The sequence below is a fragment of the Capra hircus genome, chromosome 3 (genome assembly GCF_001704415.2).
Source record: "Capra hircus breed San Clemente chromosome 3, ASM170441v1, whole genome shotgun sequence".
Classification (NCBI taxonomy): Eukaryota; Metazoa; Chordata; class Mammalia; order Artiodactyla; family Bovidae; genus Capra; species Capra hircus.
The window spans coordinates 45,514,859-45,532,975 of NC_030810.1; the positions used below are offsets into that span (position 1 = coordinate 45,514,859).

An 18,117-nucleotide genomic window follows, 5' to 3' on the forward strand; every position below is an offset into this window, starting at 1 on the left:
TTCGAGCAGACTTCTACCAGTGTGTTTTCATTACACCTGATATTTACCTTAGCATAGTCTTTTCACATGGTATTTAATATCTAAATATTACACTGTAAACTGATCTACTGAGCTCAATTGCTGTGTCTTATTCATTTTATGTACCTTTCACTTAGCATATTGTCCAGTTTTGTGGCAGATATCATTGAATGGTTTTCCATAAATTCATGAGTAACACTTTTTAGAATGTGCTTTTTTGGTCCCAAATACGTTTTATTTTCAACAGTTAGGCCTTTCTCTTTGGTATCAGCTCCCTTACAAACACCTAACAATTCCTGTTTGGAGTCAGTAATTTAAATTGCATAGTCTTCTTAAACCAGTTTCTGTCAGAGTTAAATTGCTTCCTTCAGTCCAAGAAAAAGAACACTTTAGTACTCAAATATTTTAAGACTCAAAACATTTTTTTGAAATGGGAAATATCATTAGTAAATTAAAGGCAGAATAACCATAATCATTAAGAGGTTTACTTTAATTATTAATTATAGTTACTGTTTTATACTATATTGAAGAATTTATCATAATTCTTTACCTCATTTTCATTCAAAGTTTGAATATTTAAAGAATCTTTAAGATGCCTTCATTTCTTTGCCAGCTTATAGACATCATGACTCATATTCAAGAGTTCAATGCTTTGTTTATTAAATTTAGATTCCATTGAGATTGTTAGTCTATCTGAAACTTCCAAACCAGTGAAGTACCACTTAAGATGGAACTTAGCACTTTCCTCATTTTCACTTTACTTATCTAAGTATACTTTCAAATATATTTATTCAACATACAGTATGTATAGGGCACTATGTCTGTCACTTTGTTATATACAAAGGTGAAATAAACTGACACCAAGATGAATCAGACGTGACTCCTGCCTTCAGAGACCTCATCATCTAGAAAAGTAAGGAATAGATTATTATGCAAGTATATATATATTTCTGATTAACATGTAAATATTAGTAAAGACTAATAGTTATCAAGCTCTTACTATGTGCCAAATGTAGTTTTACATTTTTACAAGTAATTCATTTTATCAAATCCAAGGTTATTGATTATAAGACACAGCATTATCATTATTATAGTACCATGAAGGGAAAAAAAATTGCTTTAAAAATATAACAATCTAGATTGGGAGATGAATCCCAAATATCAAAGATATATGTGAAAAAGTATAAGACTTAAAATTGATGACAGGCGTTAGAGGTAAAGAGCCTGCGTGCCAGTGCAGGAGACACAAGAGATGCACATTCGATCCCTGGGTCAGGAAGATCCCCTGGAGGAGGGCACTGCAGCCCACTCCAGTATTCTTGCCTGGAGAACCCCATGGACAGAAGAGCCTGGCATGCTGCAGTCCAAAGGGTCACAAAGAGTTGGGCATGACTGAAGTGACTTAGCATGCACGCACGCACGCACACACAAAGTAACTCATTTAATTCTCTCAACAATCCTTCAAGTAAGGTAATGTTATCCCCATTTTACAGATGAGGAAATTGATAGAGTTCAGAGATGTCAGGCAACTTTCCCAAGGTCATGCAACTAGTAAGTAGATAAGTGGGGATTGAATCCACATCAGTCTGATTCCAATGCCATGCTCTTAACCACTGTACCATAACTATCTTCGATCTCTTAATGTAATAGTGTGTTCAGAAATTCCCAAACCTTTTCTTCCTCATGTGGCTTCATTTAAAATTGAAGAAGAATGTAGCTTCTATTAATTCTTGAGATAAGCTGAGAATTTAGTTGAGAAGATAAGACTTGAATTTACAGATTGAAAAAAAAAAGAATGTTTTGAAAATAATTTATCTGAATTTTGCGTAAAATGGTTATAATATACTAAGGAGTGACTAATACCATTTACCAGTATCCACCAAGATTGATAGGGTTGATTTAAAAATATATGTATCAGCAGCTATAACTAACCACATTGCATGTAGCGCAATGGTCTTAATAGAATGATAGACCCTAGACAAAAATTTAAGTTAACTCTGGCCATGAGTGTAGATATTTTTTTCCCTATATATTAAGGGAAAATTAGTAGTTAGTGGAAACTGTCTATTGAAGTTCTCTTTTTTAGATTTTATAACAGTAAGTAGCAACATTTCTATGGAGAATATTGAAATTCTAGCACTACATGAGATATTGCAAGTGAGCTTTGTAAGGAGCCAAAAATGACAAATGTATTTATCCTAAATAACAACTAACACAATATATTTTGTAGAAAAAACTAAGTTAAGAAATAATAACCATGTACTATATAAATTATGAATTATGGTGAGAAAAAGCAATAGTTAAATGTACTGTTTGCCAATTGCATAGTCATGGATACCAGAGACTTCATCTGTGGAAATTCAGCAAAACAGAGTTAGAAATGTTAAACAGAAAAGATCTCATTAAGATAATTCTTTCAGAAATGAATAAGAAATTTCAGTCCCAGCTGTTCAAATCTTGAGTAGTTAAGATGAGATGGACATAGTGAAAAAAATCTAACTGCATTATTTCCAGAAACAAGATACCAGAAACACCTACGTAAAAAATAACCATATCACTATTATTTCTTGGGATTCCCTGGTGGCTTATACGATAAAGAATCTACCTGCAATGCAGGAGACTCAGGTTCAGTCCCTGGGTAAGGAAGATCTCCTGGAGAAGCAACAGGCTACCCATTCCTGTATTCTTGCCTGGGAAATCCCTGGCAGGGTACAGTCCATGGGTTTGCAGATTCAGACATGAGTGAGCAACTAACTTGAAACTTGAGAACTAATTAACTAACTAACAGGTGACTAACTTGGAACTAACATTAAAAGTGACGATTTTTATCTTCATCCCAGACCCATCATATCAGTATTTCGTTGGGCAAAACCCAAAGACCCACATTTTAACAAGCACCTCCACCCACCAGTGATTAAAACCATGCTGGATTTGAGAACCTTTGTATTACCACTTGACTCGTCCCCATCTAGTACTTTTGGATTAGTGGCAGAAATGAACCAACTACTAGTGGTCATTTTTCATTAAATATCAGAGATTAAATGTTTCATTTGCTAGATATTTATGAAGCAGTGTGGGGGTACACAAAAGAAATGTGAGTGCATATATTCAACTGTTTTGCATTTCTTGCATGTCTGATAAACAGCTGTTTGACGTGATTAAATGGAAGTAATTTGTGGTTGTGGTGAAAGAGAATTAAGGTAATCCTGGTACCTGAGGGAATAAAAAGGAAGTGGCTACTTGAGAAATTATTTCAAAGAAAAAAAATCGATTGGTTCACTGGCAAATTAAACATTAATGTTAAACTGAAGGGAGAAATGTTGAATACCTTGGGTGGCGAATCTGGGTAGCAGACAATAGGGAGGGATTAATGTGGGGATGGAATGTGAAAAAATTCTGAAAAGAATCCAGAGTATTCTGTGGAAGGGTGTGGAAGAAAGTGAGACTTTTGTACTGGCCCTTTTATTACCACATTGGTAAAGATGGTGAATTGAATGTTGCTCCTAAGTTTATATAGAAATGGATATAACCAAATTAAGATCTAACTAATTATTATTTTCTTTTCACAGCAATTGTTCAACTGTCAAGCTCTAAAAAAGCTAAGTATTCCTGACAATGACCTTTCAAATCTGCCAACCACTATCGCTAGTTTAGTAAACCTTAAAGAACTCGACATCAGTAAAAATGGTAAGATTTTCAGTTCATCTCTAAATAACTTGAATTTTTAACTGAAAATATGCTTTACATGTTTTCTCTTAGAAAATGATATAACACCTTTTCCTTGTTTATGTTACAACTCTAGCTTAATGTTTGTTGAAAAACTAAATCCTCAATCATAAAACTGAAGACAGAAAACTTTTCTCCCCTCCTCTTACTAATGTGTCCCTGACTCACTCAGGCCTTATTTCCCCTTGCATTCAGATATGTGATTTAGCCTCTGTGAGATTAGTTTAGTGATTGTACAGTGTACATTTTTCACATTCTTTGAGTAAAACTTTTTCCAACATGTTTCAGATATCATCTGCTCAACAAGGCCTACCCAATCACACTTTTTGGCATTGGAACATCCAATCTCCCTGTCTCTGCTCGTTTTTCTCCCATAGCAGTGACCATCTTCTCAATACATATAATTTACTTAGTTTTTATGGTTTTGTCCCCCTTCTCTTGCCCCAAAATATAAACTACATTATGTGACAGGAGGGATATTACTCTGTTTTAGTCACTGATATATCTCAGATATTTAGAGCAATACCTGGTGAATAATAAGTGCTCAGTAGTATTTGTTATAATTTTGGCCAAACATTAGATCTGGTGATTTTGTTGATATTCGTGTTGATGATGTTTTCTTCTTAATGTTTTTGGGGGTTTCCTGTGTTCTCATATGTTCATTAAATCCTCATTTTCTTCCAAATGAGCATGGCCCTCCATTTTATTAGAATAAAGCAAGAATCAGTCAAAAAAGGTTATGTCTAGGCATTATGAGGATATAAAGCAGGACTCCTCTGTCATTAAGCTAGTTGGTTAAACTTTGTGTGTTGTATGTATGCATTTCTTTGTTAACTTAAGGCATTATTATTGGGGCCAAAGAAATAGACATGAACAAAACAGATCCTTGCCTTCATGAAACTTACATTCTAGAACATGCATTCAACATTAAATAAATAATTAAAAGGAAAGATATGCCCATTTGAAAGCACAGTTCTAAAGAATAGCAAGGAGAAATAAGAAAGCCTTCTTCAGTGATGAATGCAAAGAAATAGAGGAAAACAATAGAATGGGAAAGACTAGAGATATTTTCAAGAAAATTAGAGATGCCAAGGGAATATTTCATGCAAAGATGGGCACAATAAAGTTCAGAAATGGTATGGAACTTAACAGAAGCAGAAGATATTAAGAAGAGGTAGCAAAAATACACAGAAGAACTATATAAAAAAAGATTTTCATGATCCAGATAACAACAGTGGTGTGATAACCAACCTAGAGCCAGATATCCCGGAATACGAGGTCAAGCGGCCTTAGGAACCATCACTACAAACAAAGCTAGTGGAGGTGATGGAATTCCAGTTGAGCTATTTCAAATTCTAAAAGATGATGCTGTGAAAGTGCTGCACTCAATATGCCAGCAAATTTGGAAAACTCAGCAGTGGCCACAGGACTGAGAAAGGTCAGTTTTCATTCCAGTCCCAGAGAAAGGCAATGCCAAAAATGCTCAAACTACCGCACAGTTTCACTCATCTCACATGCTAGTAAAGTATTTCTCAAAATTCTCCAAGCCAGGCTTCAATAATGTGTGAACTGTGAACTTCCAGATGTTCAAGCTGGTTTTAGAAAAGGCAGAGGAACCAGAGATCAAGTTGCCAACATCCACTGAATCATAGAAAAAGCAAGAGAGTTCCAGAAAAACACCTTCTTCTGCTTTATTGACTATGCCAAAGCCTTTGACTGTGTGAATCACCACAAACTGTGGAAAATTCTTCAAGAGATGGGAATACCAGACCAGCTGACCTGCCTCTTGAGAAGTCTGTATGCAGGTCAGGAAGCAACAGTTAGAACTGGACATGGAACAACAGAGTGGTTCCAAATAGGGAAAGGAGTATGTCAAGGCTGTGTATTGTCACCCTGCTTATTTAACTTACATGCAGAGAACATCATGAGAAAGGCTGGTGTGGATAAAGCACAAGCTGGAATCAAGATTGCCAGGAGAAATATCAATAACCTCAGATATGCAGATGACACCACTCTTATGGCAGAAAGCAAAGAACTAAGCCTCTTGATGAAAGTGAAAGATGAGAGTGAAAAAGCTGGCTTAAAACTCAACATTCAGAAAAGTAAGATCATGACATCTGGTCCCATCACCTCATGGCAAATAGATGGGGAAACAATGGAAACAGTGGCAGATTTTATTTGGAGGGGGGGCTCCAAAATCACTGCAGATGGTAATTGCAGCCATGAAATTAAAAGACACTTGCTCCTTGGAAGAATAGTTATGACCAACCTAGACAGCATATGAAAAAGCAGAGACATTACTTTACCAACAGAGGTCCATCTAGTCAAAGCTATGGTTTTTCCAGTAGTCATGCATGGATGTGAGAGTTGAACTATAAAGAAAGCTGAGTGCCAAAAAATTGATGAATTTGAACCGTGATGTTGAAGAAGACTCTTGAGAGTCCCTTGGACTGCAAGGAGATCCAACCAGTCCATCCTAAAGGAAGTCAGTACTGAATATTCATTGGAAGGACTGATGCTGAAGCTGAAACTCCAATACTTTGGCTACCTGATGCAAAGAACTGACTCACTGGAAAAGATCCTGATACTGGGAAAGATTGAAGGTGGTAGGAGAAGGGGACAACAGAGGATGAGATGATTGGACGGCATGACTGACTCAATGGGCATGAGTTTGAGTAAACTCCTGGAGTTGGTGATGGAAACGGACCTGGCATGCTGCAGTCCATGGGGTCGCAAAGAGTCAGACATGACTGAGCAACTAAACTGAACTGAATGAAATAATTATCGGTGATTAACTAAAAAGTGAGTTAAAGGTACATTGAAAGTGAAGGGCTGCATACTAGTAGGACATAATCCAGTCAGTGCAGTTAGATAAAGTTTCCCTAAGAAATAATAACTAAATCCAGCCATGACAAATAATAGTTGTTATTCAGTGGGTATAAAGTTTCATTTGTGCTGGGTGAATACCTTCTAGAGATTCACCAACCTACGTCGTGCCCATAGCTAAAATTACAGTATTGTGCACTTCAGAATAACTGGTGTTATCCCAATGCCCTTCCTGATTTGATTTTCTTAATAGTCTTTATGAGTAACTGACATAGTGTATTTTAGCTTGTTTAGGTATTATTATCTGTGTTGTCCTTAGACACTCAGTCATGTCCAATTCTTTACCACCCCATGGACTATAGCCTGTTTTGCTCCTTTGTCCGTGGGGATTTTCCAGGCAGGAATACTGGAGTGGGTTGTTGCCATGCCCTCCTCCGGGGGATCTTCCAAACCCAGGGACTGAACCCAGTTCTCCTGCATTGCAGGTGGATTCTTTACTGTCTGAGCCACAGGGAAGCCCAAGAATACTGGAGTGGGTAGCCTATCCCTTCTCTAGCAGATCTTCCTAACCAAGGAATTGAATTGGGGTCTCCTGCATTGCAGGTGGATTCTTTAGCAGTTGAGCTACCAGGGAAGCCCTATATATTTTTTAGATTCCCCTAATTAAAAAGTTCAGGGATGTTCTAACTTTTTATCATTGTCTTGGTCACTGATACATCTCTATTGCATAAAACAATGCATGGCACATTGAAGGAGTTCAGTACAATTTATTGGATGAATTCATAAATGAATGGTTCTTCTGGACATGAAACACTTGTTTCCCACGTGGCACTAGTGGTAAGGAGCTAGTGGTAAAGAACTTGTCTGCCAATTTAGGTGACAAAAGAGACATGGGTTCGAACCTTGGGTGGGAAAGATCCCCTGGAAGAGTGCATGGTAACTCACTCCAGTATTATTGTTTGGAGAATCCCAGGAACAGAGGAGCCTGGTACAGTCCATAGGGTCACAAAGAGTCAGACATGACTGAGGTGAAATCGCTTCAGTTATGTCCAACTCTTTGTGACCCTATGGACTATAGCCCCACCAAACTGCTCTGTCCCAGGGATTCTCCAGGCAAGAATACTGGAGTGGATTTCCATACCTCCTTCAGGGAATCTTCCAAATCCAGAAATCCAGCCCACCTCTCCTGCACCACAGGAAGATTCTTTACTGCTGAAGGCCACCCGGGAAGCCCTTACTGTATGGCACAAATTACAGTTGTAAATTCTTAGAGAATAAGATTAATAGAGAGTGATTTATGATTAGGGAAGCGTTAAAATAAAGAATATAGCTTGAGGAATTCCTTGAAGCACAGTAACATATGAATAAAGGAGAGCATTTCATTTAAAGGAAACAATGGAGTACAAATGAAGGACACATATATTTCTATACCAACTTGACTTAGCACTTACAGGGTTTTCAGGAAGACAGTCCTAAATGGATAATTTGCCAGCTTCAGTTCAGTTCAGTTCAGTTCAGTCGCTCAGTCATGTCCGACTCTTTGCGACCCCATGAATCGCAGCACGCCAGGCCTCCCTGTCCACCACCAACACCCAGAGTTCACACAGACTTGCATCCATCGAGTCAGTGATGCCACCTAGCCATCTCATCCTCTGTTGTCCCCTTCTCCTCCTGCCCCCAATCCCTCCCAGCATCAAAGTCTTTTCCAATGAGTCAACTCTTCGCATGAGGTGGCCAAAGTACTGGAGCTTCAGCTTTAGCATCAGTCCTTCCAAAGAAATCCCAGGGTTGATCTCCTTCAGAATGGACTGGTTGGATCTCCTTGTAGTCCAATGGACTCTCAAGAGTCTTCTCCAACACTACAGTTCGAAAGCATCAATTCTTCAGCACTCAGCCTTCTTCACAGTCCAACTCTCACATCCATACATGACTACTGGAAAAACCATAGCCTTGACTAGATGGACTTTAGTCGGCAAAGTAATGTCTCTGCTTTTGAATATGCTATCTAGGTTGCTCATAACTATTCTTCCAAGGAGTAAGCGTCTTTTAATTTCATGGCTGCAATCACCATCTGCAGTGATTTTGGTGCCCCAAAATATAAAGTCTGACACTGTTTCCACTGTTTCTCCATCTATTTCCCATGAAGTGATGGGACTGGAAGCCATGATCTTCGTTTTCTGAATGTTGAGCTTTAAGCCAACTTTTCCACTCTCCTCTTTTACTTTCATCAAGAGGCTTTTTAGTTCCTCTTCACTTTCTGCCATAAGGGTGGTGTCATCTGCATATCTGAGGTTATTGATATTTCTCCCAGCAATCTTGATTCCAGACTGTGTTTCTTCCAGTCCAGTGTTTCTCATGATGTACTCTGCATAGAAGTTAAATAGCAGGGTGACAATATACAGCCTTGACATACTCCTTTTCCTATTTGGAACCAGTCTGTTGTTCCATGTCCAGTTCTGACTGTTGCTTCCTGGCCTGCATACAGATTTCTCAAGAGGCAGGTCAGGTGCTCTGGTATTCCCATCTCTTGAAGAATTTTCCACAGTTTATTGTGATCCACACAGTCAAAGGCTTTGGCATAGTCAATAAAGCAGAAATAGATGTTTTTCTGGAACTCGCTTGCTTTTTCGATGATCCAACGGATGTTGGCAATTAGATCTCTGGTTCCTCTGCCTTTTCTAAAACCAGCTTGAATATCAGGAAGTTCACGGTTCACGTATTGCTGAAGCCTGGCTTGGAGAATTTTAAGCATTACTTTACTAGCATGTGAGATGAGTGCAATTGTGTCGTAGTTTGAGCATTCTTTGGCATTGCCTTTCTTTGGAATTGGAATGAAAACTGACCTTTTCCAGTCCTGTGGCCACTGCTGAGTTTTCCAAATTTGCTGGCATATTGAGTGCAGCACTTTCACAGCATCATCTTTCAGGATTTGAAACAGCTCAACTGGAATTCCATCACCTCCACTAGTTTTGTTCGTAGTGATGCTTTCTAAGGCCCACTTGACTTCACATTCCAGGATGTCTGGCTCTAGATGAGTGATCACACCATCGTGATTATCTGGGTTGTGAAGATCTTTTTTGTACAGTTCTTCTGTGTATTCTTGCCACCTCTTCTTAATATCTTCTGCTTCTGTTAGGTCCATACCATTTTTGTCCTTTATCGAGCCTGTCTTTGCATGAAATGTTCCCTCGGTATCTCTAATTTTCTTCAAGAGATCTCTAGTCTTTCCCATTGTATTGTTTTCCTCTATTTCTTTGCATTGATCACTGAAGAAGGCTTTCTTATCTCTTCTTGCTATTCTTTGGAACTCTGCATTCAGATGCCTATATCCTTCCTTTTCTCCTTGGCTTTTCACTTCTCTTCTTTTCACAGCTATTTGTAAGGCTTCCCCAGACAGCCATTTTGCTTTTTTGCATTTCTTTTCCATGGGGATTGTCTTGATCCCTGTCTCCTGTACAAAGTCACGAACCTCATACCATTGTTCACCAGGCACTCTATCAGATCTAGTCCCTTCAATCTATTTCTCACTTCCACTGTATAATCATAAGGGATTTGATTTAAATCATACCTGAATGGTCTAGTGGTTTTCCCTACTTTCTTCAATTTAAGTCTGAATTTGGTAAAAAGGAGTTCATGATCTGAGCCACAGTCAGCTCTTGGTCTTGTTTCTGTTGACTGTATAGAGCTTCTCCATCTTTTGCTGCAGAGAATATAATCAGTCTGATTTTGGTGTTGACTGTCTGGTGATGTCCATGTGTAGAGTCTTCTCCTGTGTTGTTGGAAGAGGGTGTTTGCTATGACCAGTGCATTTTCTTGGCAAAACTCTATTAGTCTTTGCCTTGCTTCATTCCGCATTCCAAGGCCAAATTTGCCTGTTACTCCAGGTGTTTCTTGACTTCCTACTTTTGCATTCCAGTCCCCTATAATGAAAAGGACATCTTTTTTGGGTGTTAGTTCTAAAAGGTCTTGTAGGTCTTCATAGAACTGTTCAACTTCAGGTTCTTCAGCATTACTGGTTGGGATATAGACTTGGATTATGGTGATATTGAATGGTTTGCCTTGGAAACGAACAGAGATCATTCTGTCATTTTTGAGATTGCATCCAAGTACTGCATTTCAGACTTTTTTGTTGGCTATGATGGCTACTCCATTTCTTCTGAGGGATTCCTGCCTGCAGTAGTAGATATAATGGTCACCTGAGTTAAATTCACCCATTCCAGTCCATTTTAGTTCACTGATTCCTAGAATGTTGACATTCACTCTTGCCATCTCCTGTTTGACCACTTCCAGTTTGCCTTGATTCATGGACCTGACATTCCAGGTTCCTATGCAATATTGCTCTTTACAGCCTCTGACCTTGCTTCTATCACCAGTCACATCCACAGCTGGGTATTGTTTTTGCTTTGGCTCCATCCCTTCATTCTTTCTGGAGTTATTTGTCCACTGACCTCCAGTATCATATTGGGCACCTACTGACCTGGGGAGTACCTCTTTCAGTATCCAATCATTTTGCCTTTTCATACTGTTCATGGGGTTCTCAAGGCAAGAATACTGAAGTGTCTTGCCATTCCCTTCTCCAGTGGACCAGTTTGTCAGCTCTCTCCACTATGACCTGCCTGTCTTGGGTTGCCCCATGGGCATGGCTTAGTTTCATTGAGTTAGACAAGGCTGTGGTCCTAGTGTGATTAGAATGACTAGTTTTCTGTGAGTATGGTTTCAGTGTGTCTGCCCTCTGATGCCCTATTTCAACATCTACCATTTTACTTGGGCTTCTCTTACCTTGGGCGTGGGGTATCCCTTCACGGCTGCTCCAGCAAAGCTCAGCCGCTGCTCCTTACCTTGGATGAGAGTTATCTCCTCCCGCCGTCCTTCCTGACCTTCAACGTGGATGGCTCCTCTAGGCCCTCCTGTGCTCGCACAGCCACCACTCCTTGGGCGTGGGATAGCTCCTCTTGGCCGCCGCCCCGGCCTTGGATGCAGGGTAGCTCTCGGCCATGCTTAGTAACATATGAAGCACAGTAACACATGAATAAAGGAGAGCATTTCATTTAAAGGAAACAATGGAGTACAAATGAAGGAAACACATATTTCTATACCAACTTGACTTACCACTTAGAGGGTTTTCAGGAAGACAGTCCTAAATGGATAATTTGCCAGCTTAGTGAACAGCAATTAGATTTAGGCCAGTTGAACGATAATGTGAGGTCTTCTGCTGCTGCCAAGTCTCTTCAGTCATGTCCGACTCTGTGTGACCCCACAGACGGCAGCCCACCAGGCTCCCCCCCTCCCTGGGATTCTCCAGGCAAGAACACTGGAGTGGGCTGCCATTTCCTTCTCCAGTGCATGAAAGTGAAAAGTGAAAGGGAAGTCACTCAGTCGTGTCCGAGGTCTACCTTTATTCTTTTAAAAATAGACTTACAGCCCGCATATTTTTATGGATTGATATTTCTTTACTTTACTAACAATACTATTTTTATGTTTATATACATTCACACATGAAATTCTGTTTTCAAATTACAATTTCTTAGATATATTTTAGAACCAAATATAACAATCCCTTGGTCTTCAGGCAGGTCAGGTTTGACTAGATAGTTCGAATAAATAAAAATCTATCTTATTCTTAAAGAGAATCAGAAGAAAATTCATCACCAAATACAGACATGAAAGTTCTAAGAAATACGACATTTTTATGAGCACTGTAATCATCTCCTAGCAGTTTCCTTGCATCACAAAATTTTTGTTGCCAGGATGTAAACTGCAAGTTATAGTTCTACTCAGAATTAAGTCTGTAAACATAATTAGAAGTCCTAGTAAGTAGAATTTAGGAACTTTTAGCTATCGTTATGATGGTTATATTGTGGAAATATTTATGCAAAAAGCCAAGCAAAGCATGGCAAATCATTCTGCAAGGTTAGTATAGTACAAAAGGTTTGATGAGCATGATGATAGAAGTGACATTGCTAGAAGTGACACAAATAGTGAAAGATTTCAACACATCAATCCTTTCACAAAATTATGCCTAAAAAGCTGTCATTGAATTTCGTGGCAGAGACCTAGACAGTTACTTAAGGAGCGTAATGTATCCTTTGGGAATCTCTCAAGTGAAGAAAGGGCAGGTAGAAAAGAAGTGCAGTGTCAGCATCACTGTTTGGCAAGGTTGGAATTGTCCTGGTGGAAAAGAGTCAAGACATGTGGTATTGAGGGACTGAAAATGAATCTTTATTTTGAGCCAAGGGCTCATTCAAGTGCTAGTCAATCTTGATAAATATTTGCCTTAATTGTGTTGGAATTTGATGAGTGACTCCTTATGAGGAAATTAATTCACTTGGAGATGGACGTAAAATCTGATCTTGGTTATCCCTGTGCCTCCAATTTTTACTTTTTGTGTCTAATTCTTCCACCTGTTATCCAAATGCGCTGTTTTTCTTTCCACAATTTAAAAATATGATTTTATATTAAAACCTTTAGATAAGCGAACTGTTGTGCAGAGGAATGGATCTAGAAATTTTGTGTGGATAAGTGTCACTACCTCTCTAACCATACCTCCAACCAACCCATCTCCCTTCCATTGCATTCCCAGGTAATGCCAAACTATCATTTTCAAATGCATCAGGCTGGTTACTGTGACAAAAGAAATGATACTATTTCTCTCCCCAAAGTATTCCTTCCTCTCACTGTTGTCCCCAGCAACCAGAGTCCTTTTCACCTTTAAAAAGACATCTCTGATGTCATTTATTCTGAGAAACATTCCTGATATCCTGTAGATGAAGAGAATTAATTGCTCCTTTCTCTGTTATATGTTTATACATCTTAAGTGTTTTTGCTATGAACATATCTCACTTTGTAATTTGATTTCTGTTTATCCTTATGTATTGACTAGATTGTAAAACCCTTGAAATCAGGGAGTATCTGGTTCATTGCTCTATTTGGAACAACTAACCCAATACCCATAAATGGCAGGTGCTCCATAAATGTTTGGAAGATGAATAAACTTTATACTTTAGCATTCTGTAAAATACATAACATATATTTATATCATATTACATGAGGGACCCTACAAAGAATAGCATCCCCACCTATTATACTGGGATGTGTTAAATATTGCAACTGAATGCTGAAAAATAGGAATGATACTGCAATAAATGCTGCTGCTGCTGCTGCTAAGTCGCTTCAGTTGTGTCCCACTCCGTCCGACCCCATAGACGGCAGCCCACCAGGCTTCCCTGTCCCTGGGATTCTCCAGGCAAGAACACTGGACTGGGTTGCCATTTCCTTCTCCAATGCATGAAAATGAAAAGTGAAAGTGAAGTTGCTCAGTCGTGTCCAACTCTTAGCGACCCCATGGACTGCACCCTACCAAGCTCCTCTGCCCATGGGATTTTCCAGGCAAGAATACTGAGTGGGTTGTCATTGTGTTATCCGGCAATAAATGAGTAAGCCCTAAGATCAGCTCCAAAGTGCCATATAGTAATATATTTGATAGTCCTGTTCATAGGATAATGACTACTTCACATTAAGCTTTGACCTCTCCCTTGAGCTTCAGACTGGTTTAGCCAACTACAGGCTGCACATAGCTAAAATAAGTTCCACAAACTCCTCCAAACATAATGTGTTCAAAACCAAGCTAAGCATCCACCCCAGTCTGTTTTTCCTCCATTATATCCAGTTCTCTGTTAATGTTACTATTATCCACACAGGCATACAATGCAAAAATCCATCCTTTTCTTAACTCCAATATAATTGAATTGGAGTTAATTCCAATAGTTGAATCACCAAATCCTGCCTATTACATCCCAGGGAAAGTGAAAGTCGCTCAGTCATGTCTGACTCTTTGTGACCCCATGGACTAGTCCAGGGAATTCTCCAGGCCAGAATACTGAAGTGGGTAGCCTATCCCTTCTCCAGCAGATCTTCCCAACCCAGGAATTGAACCAGGGTTTCCTGCATTGCAGGGGTATTCTTTATCAACTGAGCTAACAGGGAAGCCCCACACAGGCATACAATGTGAAAATCCATCCTTTCCTTAACTCCAATATACATTAAATCACCAAATCCTGCCCATTTTACATCTTAAATGTATGTCGAATCTGTTTCTTTCTCACAATTTCCACTCTTACCATTCTTAATTTAGTGACTTGTCTGTTTCCAAGACCACTTTGTATATAATTCTTAATTGCCCCCCTCCCCATTATCTTGATGAAGGTGAAAGAGGAGAGTGAAAAAACTGGCTTGAAACTCAGTATTCAAAAGCTAAGACCATGGCTTCCAGTCCCATTGTTAGTTGTTCAGTATTATCCTACTCTTTGTGACCCCATGGACTGGGGCCCACTAGGTTCTTCTATCCATGGGATTTCCCTGACAAGAATACTGGAATGGGTTGCCAATTCCTATCCCATGGGATCTTCCCAACCCAGGGGTCAAGGCTAGGTCTTCCACATTGCAGGCATATTCTTTACCACCTGTGCCATGAAGGAAGCTTCATTTCAATTCAGTTCAGTTCAGTCACTCAGTCATGTCTGACTCTTTGCAACCCCATGAACTGCAGCTCGCCAGGCCTCCCTGTCCATCACCAACTCCCAGAGCCTACCCAAACACATGTCCATTGAGTTGGTGATGCCATCCAGCCATCTCATCCTCTGTCGTCCCCTTCTCCTCCTGCCCTCAATCTTTCCCAGCACCAGGGTCTTTTCAAATGAGTCAGCTCTTCCCATCAGGTGGCCAAAATATTGGAGTTTCAGCTTCAACATCAGTTCTTCCAATGAACACCCAGGATCGATCTCCTTCAGAATGGACTGGTTGGATCTCCTTGTAGTCCAAGGGACTCTCAAGAGTCTTCTCCAACACCAAAAGCTCAAAAGCATCAATTCTTCAGTGTTCAGCTTTCTTTATAGTCCAACTCTCACATCCATACATGACCACTGTAAAAACCATAGCCTTGATTAGACAGACCGTTGTTGGCAAAGTACTGTCTCTGCTTTTTCATATGCTGTCTAGGTTGGTCATAACTTTCCTTCCAAGGAGTAAGCATCTTTCAATTTCATGGCTGCAATCACCATCTGCAGTGATTTTGAAGCCCACAAAAATCAAATCAGCCACTGTATCCCCTGTTTTCCTATCTATTTGCCATGAAGTGATGGGACCAGATGCTGTGATCTTAGTTTTCTGAATGTTGAGTTTTAAGCCAACTTTTTCACTCTCCTCTTTCACTTTCATCGAGAGGCTTTTTAGTTCCTCTTCACTTTCTGCCATAAGGGTGGTGTCATCTGCATATCTGAGGTTATTGATATTTCTCCCAGCAATCTTGATTCCAGCTTCTGCTTCATCCAGCACAGTGTTTCTCATGATGTACTCTGCATATAAGTTAAACAAGCAGGGTGACAATATACAGCCTTGACGTACTCCTTTTCCTATTTGGAACCAGTCTGTTGTTCCATGTCCAGTTCTAATTGTTGCTTCCTGACCTGCATATAGGTCTTACTTCATGGCAAATAGAAGGGGAAAAAAAAGAAGGTGTGACAGATTTTATTTTCTTTGGCTCCAAAATCACTGTGGATGGTGACTGCAGTCATGAAATTAAAAGACACTTGCTCGTTGGAAGGAAATCTATTAACAAACTGAGACAGCATATTAAAAAGCAGAGACATCACTTTGCAAACAAAGGTCCATATAATCAAAACTATGATTTTTCCAGTAGTCATGTATGGGTGTAGAGTTGGACCATAAAGATGACTGAGCATCAAAGAATTGATTCTTTTGAATTGTAGTGCTAGAGAAGACTCTTGAGAGTACCTTCAACTGCAAGATCAAATCCTAAAGGGTTATAATCAGTCAGTCCTAAAGGAAATCAGTGTTGAACTGAAAGGATCATTGCTGAAGCTGAACCTTTAGTACTTTGCCCACCTGATGCAAAGAGCTGGCTCATTGGAAAAGACCCTGATGCTGCTTAAGATTGAAGACAAAAGGAGAAGGGGACAACAGAAGATGAGACGGTTAGGTAGCGTCACTGACTCAATAGACATGAATTTGAGCAAACTCCAGGAGATAGTGGAGAACAGTGGCATCCCCAAACCTGTCCTTCATTAAGAAGCTTCATTACTTTCTAAGTTGCAAAGATGACTAGGTTACTCTCCTGCTTAAGATGCTTCAGTTGACCTAGGATAGAGTGTAGGCTCCCTAACAGCATTAAAGTGAAATGAAAGTGTCAATTCCTTAGTCATGCCTGACTCTGTGACCCCAAAGAGGATGTAGCCCACCAGCCTCCTCTGTCCATGGGATTCTCCAGGCAACAATACTGGAGTGCATTGCCATTCCCTTTTCCAGAGGATCTTCCTGACCCAGCGAACCCAGGTCTTCTGCATTGCAGGCGAATGCTTTACCATCTTAGCCACCAGGGAAGTCCAACAGCATTAAATGTCTCCACAACTGACCACCTACATTTCCATTCCATCTGCTCATCTCACCAAAGATAATTTGTATTTTTTTAAGTTTATGGTTTAGATGTTGAAGAGTCGCCTCAAATGTTTAATGCTGTTGTATTATCTCTGTGACTCTATCTGTATAATTTCCTCTGCCTGAATTACCTTTCACACCTCTTTTCATTTCTTTCAATCTTAGTTGTCATTCAAAACTCATTATTAAAAACTGTTGACAGTTATATTAAAATACTTAGGTAGCTTTTACTTTTTTAATGATTAAATGTTTTAAGCATGAAGGAAATAGTATGGAAGGCAGTTTGCCCATTGTGAAAGTGTTAGCATTTATTAAAAACATAACAATCCAGCTATTTTAAATGAATAAAACATTACTGAAACTTGTAAATTCTCATCTCCTTCCTTTTTCTTTCCTTTGTGTTAATGTATTTAAAATTTCAATGAAGTGCTTACACATTGTGTATGTTATTCTGCAAGTTTTCATTTACGTTATGTCTCTAAAATTTGTCCTTAATGATCAGTGTGAATCTAATTGTACTGGCAGAGCACAGAAGTCCGCATTACTCCATTTCCTTGCTAATACTTGGAGTTATTCATGATAATTTAAATGTTGGCCAATCAGATGGATATATAAGGATAGTTCAGTGTTTTAATTTGTATTCTGTTAATCACCACTGAGGTTGGCATTTTTTTCATTTGTTTTTATTAGCAAGCGTAGAGTATCTTTCTCTACAAGTTGATGTTTTTGGTTCATTTTTATTTTGGATCATTTGTCTGTTAGGTTTTAGGTGATTTGAAAGACTTATGTACTGTGAACACTAATGCTTTGTTGGTTAAATGAGTTACAAATGTCATCTCCCAATTTGTGGTTTGTCTTTTCACTTTGCTTGGGGTGCCATTTGTCATAGAGAGTTGTCAATGACAATGTACTAAAATTTACCATTGTTCTCTTTTGGGGATGTATTTTTACAGTTAATCTAGGAAACTCTTGTATGCTCATATCATAAACTATTTGTCTATATTTTCTTCCAAATTTATTAGTTTTTCTTTTCACATTTATGCCTTCAACTCATTTGCAGCTTACCTTTTGTACTATATGTTATCAAAATCTATTTTG

The 18,117-nt window shown here is 39.1% G+C and overlaps 1 protein-coding gene across 1 annotated transcript in view; it reads left to right on the top strand.

The window, feature by feature from the left end:
- The window catches only part of LRRC7 (leucine rich repeat containing 7), a 390,782-nt gene that overhangs the window by 34,571 nt on the left and 338,094 nt on the right, over window positions 1-18,117 (top strand). The window contains exon 2 of the mRNA XM_018045424.1: window positions 3,588-3,705. Coding sequence (XP_017900913.1) covers window positions 3,588-3,705 — 118 coding nt within the window. The remainder of the gene's footprint in view (window positions 1-3,587; window positions 3,706-18,117) is intronic.